Below are 5,038 nucleotides of genomic sequence, written 5' to 3' on the forward strand. Positions count from 1 at the left end.
TCTCGGGTCAAATGCGGTTGATGATTAAACTCACAGTCACATCCTCGTTGGCGCTGCTCGTGGATTTGAAATTTACGTGCATCTCTGTTAAAAATTCAGTAGCACCAGTTGTGCCCATCGCACCTTTTAGAACAATCACGGAGGCAGCAGACGAAATCGACGACTCGTGAATACCGCGTTCCGTCGTGCATATTTTTCTGAATAGCTTTTCCGCAAGAACGCATAACACGCACTCTGCTGACATGATGCCAAAATTGTGGTACTACTGCAAGCACACTGTGTGGCAAGGCTTGCAGAAAGAGCTAGGGCGACCACCGCCAGGGCACGCGCCGCTAGCCCCTGACGCAGGCCCTGCGGCAAGCAGACATCGAGGAGAACTGGTTGGGGCCGATTAGGCAGCGCTGCGACTGGAGCGTCCGCCGTGATGCGTTGACGCAGCGGGCACCGCCGTGGGACTGCATGTCGGCGAAGTACGGGTGCCTCAGTTGTCGCGGCGAGCAGGTCTCGGCGGGCGGGTGTCCCTCGTCGCACTCCGGGCCCGGATACAGCACGCAGTGCCTGCGGCACTCGTCCCAGCTACGGAACACGCCCCGGTGGCCAGCCGAAAGGCAGCTGCCCTGCGGAAAGCTCCACGCGACGCACTTCTTGCCGTCGAAGTACCACGGCTCATACAGGACGTCTTGCCTGCACGATGGATGGAGGCGTGGCGGCAAAGTGTATTAATTGCGATCAAGAGTGCGCAATGTTCATCTGAAAAATATATACCTCTGCACCTTATGATTGCTGTAGGTGCTCCCCACAACTCAAGGCGTTGTTAGGAGCTAGATCCAACCCGAATATACTAAATGACGAATAGGAAGGATACCACTAAGCCTCTTTATATATACTCACCGCAAGGGCATAGGGGCTACAGGGTTAAGGTGCCGAGTCTCATGGCGCGGGGTCGAAACGTGGCCCCGTAGGCTCCATTTCGGTGGAGGCAAAGTACAAAAATGAGATGTCAGTGCGCCTAAAAAGCTCTTGGTGTTTTAAATGAATACAGAGCCCTCACCTATGGCGTCTCTCATTGTCCATGCGCAGCTTCGAGATGTTAAACCTCACATATCATCCAAACGTCTTCATAAAGGACCACGGCAGTCAGCGACAAATCCTAGCATGCGACTTAACCTGAGCAATAATCAGTATTCTGTAGTCTCAAATAGCTGCTGGTAAACTGCATGTACATCGCCAGTCAAAGACGCATACACAGAACTGAGTTGGTGATCAACATGTTGGCCTGCATCCTTCTCTCGTATGCCTGCATAAACATTCTGTGGTGCCGCAGGAGTCAAGCTAGTCTAGGAGACGCGCACTGCCGCATTTTAAGGCGAAAGCCTTTAATGCCTCATCGTTGTCGATAGAAGTTTGTCGACAGAAGGTTGTCAGCAGAGGTGCCACACTTTTCGGTTGGTCGAAAAGGTTTTGACGTCCGAGTGCGCGGATTCTCAGTAATGAGGTAACCTCCGGATGCCTGACGACCCCTTTTAGAGAAGACAACTAATAAAATAGTTCTCGTGGGCTCCGACAGGGGGCGTAAGGCGTCTGTTGGTGACCGCCATGAAGGAAGGAAAACTAAGGAGAGGCCCTTCATATTCCCAGTGCATTGGCGAACTGTTGAGTACTGTTGAGTAGCTTAAAAGTACTTTTGCGGAAACGTTAGCTGTGTTGCGTAAGACTTGGGTTTGCCCAATCTAGCAAAGTCGACGCGGGAAAACAAGAAAGCGCGAGTTCTCTGTGCGGTGGTTACGCGCTATGAGCGGGCGCTTTCAGTTGGCAACACCCCCACCCCCACCCTCCCCAACCCGACATGACTGTACAGGAGGTCAAGGGGGAAGTGAGAAAACTGTCAGAATCGCGCAAAAGAAGGTTTCTTAGTCCATCCAAGAAATGCATACACCACCGACTTCCTCTCCGAAAAACGTGATTTAGCCCTTTCCAGGCTGGCCACTAACCTCTTGTGGGTCAGGCATGTGATAAGTTAAATTCTCATCTTCAGTTACGACTCGTGAAAATTAAGTTCAGGGGCGTAATTATAGGCCAACTTTAGAGGAAGAAATTAGAGAGGGCGAGGAGGTGGTTGGGTGTTTGGGGCGACAACGGTCCCAAGTGGCCATCGCCAATTTTACTTCATTCGCAGCCTCTTATTCTTGTGGCGCAAAATGTGCGCAGCTTTCCGGTTATCCGCTTCGGCCACACATAAGATTTACCACACTATGGCACCACAGGCGAACATCCAGAAGATTTTCATCCCTACATTTTACAACACCGATCATTCCTCGAAGTGGAGTCGAGACCGGAAATTTTGGTGGGCAATAAAGAGATATGCCCGCTCTTGGAATTGGCCAGCCCTTCCTCTATAGCCGCATTTACATGAATAGACAGAATGCGTCTTCAGTTGGTTTTTCGAGAGGAAGGGCTGGTTTTGAGAAGCAAAGGCACAACTCGTGGTCTACTCTGTTACTCGATGTTTTTTCACATTTCCTATGAAAGTAAACTGGATTCTACTTCCGTCTCTTTCATGCAAAGGTGACTTATAATAGTGAAGGCGTTAAAGACACGCATCGAGCTCACCGCGAGCAGGGAAAGAAGATGGTGCTGTCGTAGCAGCGGTCCGATGCCTGGCGGCCTTTGACGCAGCTGGCGAGGCAGCTGTCGAGGCTCACGAACCGGTTAGAGCCACGGTTGCAGACGTGCACCGTGTCCTCAGCCGCCGACACGCAGGAGTGCTGGTCCACGTTGTAGAAGAACTCCTTCTTTGTTAGCGTGCAGTGCGTGTACAGGTGACGGCTGCAGGACTCGGAGTCCGCCTGCGATTTACGTTTACAGAGAAGGAGACGGTTTCTCTCTAGTGAGCGGCAGCCTGTTTGTACCGTCGACTGAGGCAAAGCGAACTTAAGCCCATGTTAAGCTGTACTTCCGTCCGTCTAGGCCACGAAGAGAATTTTGGTCGTCAAAGTTGACGTGACGCATGCAATTAAACTATGCACTCATTTCAGAACCTGGTCATTAAAAATTCCAGGACGCCGTCAGTAACATCGGCAACCTATTATGTGCTCCGATGCTGTTTGAGCGAATGAATGTAGGTGAGAATGTTCCAAGATCCTATAGCCAACTTTTCCGAAAAGCGGTCCTTTGATAGCAATAGTATCCCGCATTTCGCGCTCGATTACAAGCGCTCATGGGCACAGTAACTGTCCGTTACAGACGACGAGAACTTCGAATCTAGATGAAATGCAGCCATACGTCAGTTGTATAGCTGTAATGCACTATGCATGCGCTCGCGCAATTTTATGCGCCTTGAATTATTCAGCGGCAGAATTCTTTCGTCTGCCTCTGCTACAGAGGACGCAGAAGAGTGTAGGGAGCGCGCCTCCACTCTGAACAGCGATAGCTGCGAACTGCACGCGCCCCTAGATTTCGCTGGCTGTACGGACCGACAAGCATTGTTATGTTGCCTTTTAAAAAGGCTGTGTGAAGCACGAGCGTTTCCAGAACATTGCCCGCCGTAACGATCAGTAATAACCGTTTTGCACTCCCCCTGGGTGAGGGATTTGGCCGCTCTCCCAGTGTCCAGAGCATACGACTGACCCCGAAAAAAGTCACGATCCGGACCATGGCCAAGTCCTTCAAGTGATTGCGATGCTCACATCCTTTATGAATGTCTTGCGTTTTCTGCTTTATAGCATGCACATGCCAGCAGCCAACAACGCAATGCAAGTGCTGGACGCACTACATTCAGTTCTCGCGGCTCAACTGAACTGCAGTCCGGGCTGCGGTTCAGTCCATCAGCCAAGAACCTTTACATGAATGAATAGTGCGGCACCAAAAAAAGCCGCACAGTTTTCCTACCTGAGAGCGATTTGCTTGAAGGACATATTTTGACTGTGCGCCTCGTCCGTTCTCTCTTTCTTTTTTCAGTACCCTCATCCCTCTTCGCCAGTGCAGGGTAGCCAACCGGGACACCCTTATGGTTAAGATCCCTGCCTTCCCTCTTCCTTTATCTCTCTAGATCATATAATTCACGCGAATTACCTGGTCCTCGTCGGGGTCATGCGTTTGCGCCTCTGTGGCGGCAGTCGTCGTCTTCGTCTTCGTGCTCAACACCGGGGCACGAAATACCACTTCATTACTATTCCTTCCACCAACCGGCACAACGATGCGAGAACGCTGCGAAGCCCTCTTCCTCCCGCCTCCTCCAACCCGTGGCGCGGCCATTCTGTGTGGAATCCCTGGTCGGCCGACAGCACGTGGAGTCGCCACCAGGCTGCGTGCCGTGAGATGGTCCTCGGGGGTGATCTCATGGGTAGCGAGTGGCCCGTGAACCACAAGAAGGCCCAGTGTCAGGAGCATGCCAGCGAACACAATGCCGAACACGAAGCTGAGGCACTCGGGGCTGCTCCTCTTTGGTGGCTGAGGTTCCAACAAAGGACCGTTAAGGGGACTCACAGCACTGTCGTAGCAGAAAACGGGGTAGCACTGCTCTGGCGCCTCAGCCGCCACCCATGCGGCGTCCGCCTGGAAATGTGCTCCTTGCTGTGCGCCAGGACATGTCGGGGAGGGCGGCCAGCTCTCATGTAGTAGCTGGGCCGGCAGCGAAACTGCGTCAGGACTGTCGGCTTTTTGGCGTCCCTCGGGGCTTTCTTGGGTGGACTGCATTTTCGTCAATCGGCAAGAGGAAGCGCGGTTAGTAAGCCCAGGCGAGTCGCTGCCACATCGGTGTGCTCTTCTTCGTCCTCTCTAGCCGTAGCACGAGAAACAAAACCTGTTATGCGGGATGCATGGTTGCAATCTCCCAACAGTACAGTCCCACGGATGATGATGATGGTGCCCCGGACCGTACACTTTGAGCCGACGACGGCTACGAGATGATGATAATGGTGAACTGTGGCGGTACTATGGTAGCTGTACCCTTTGTAACGGGCGGGCACAGACCGCCGGCGCCCAAGTCGTAAGAAGTTAGAAGAAATTAGGTAAAAGAGAAGGTGGAGAACATATTTAT

At 52.4% G+C, this 5,038-nt stretch overlaps 1 protein-coding gene across 1 annotated transcript; it reads right to left on the reverse strand.

The window, feature by feature from the left end:
• Positions 1–332: 332 nt before the first annotated feature.
• On the reverse strand, positions 333–4,695 carry LOC149354051 (uncharacterized). Its single transcript, XM_089575916.1, has 3 exons — positions 4,063–4,695; positions 2,611–2,846; positions 333–684 (listed from the first exon to the last, which is right to left on the reverse strand). The coding sequence occupies exons 1-3, from the start codon at positions 4,693–4,695 to the stop codon at positions 333–335; spliced, it is 1,221 nt and encodes a 406-aa protein (XP_089432042.1).
• Positions 4,696–5,038: the final 343 nt, after the last annotated feature.

This window comes from Amblyomma mixtum, chromosome 3, assembly GCF_055824585.1.
Source record: "Amblyomma mixtum isolate Tamu chromosome 3, ASM5582458v1, whole genome shotgun sequence".
Lineage (NCBI taxonomy): Eukaryota > Metazoa > Arthropoda > Arachnida > Ixodida > Ixodidae > Amblyomma > Amblyomma mixtum.

Excerpts from the sequence above, each read along its gene's own strand:
- LOC149354051 (XM_089575916.1), bottom strand. The coding sequence starts at position 4,695 with ATGCAGTCCACCCAAGAAAGCCCCGAGGGACGCCAAAAAGCCGACAGT. Across the intron at positions 2,847-4,062 it reads ACGAGGACCAGGTAATTCGC|GCGGACTCCGAGTCCTGCAG; the intron begins GTGAATTATATG and ends CGTAAATCGCAG. Across the intron at positions 685-2,610 it reads ATCTTCTTTCCCTGCTCGCG|GCAAGACGTCCTGTATGAGC; the intron begins GTGAGCTCGATG and ends TCCATCGTGCAG.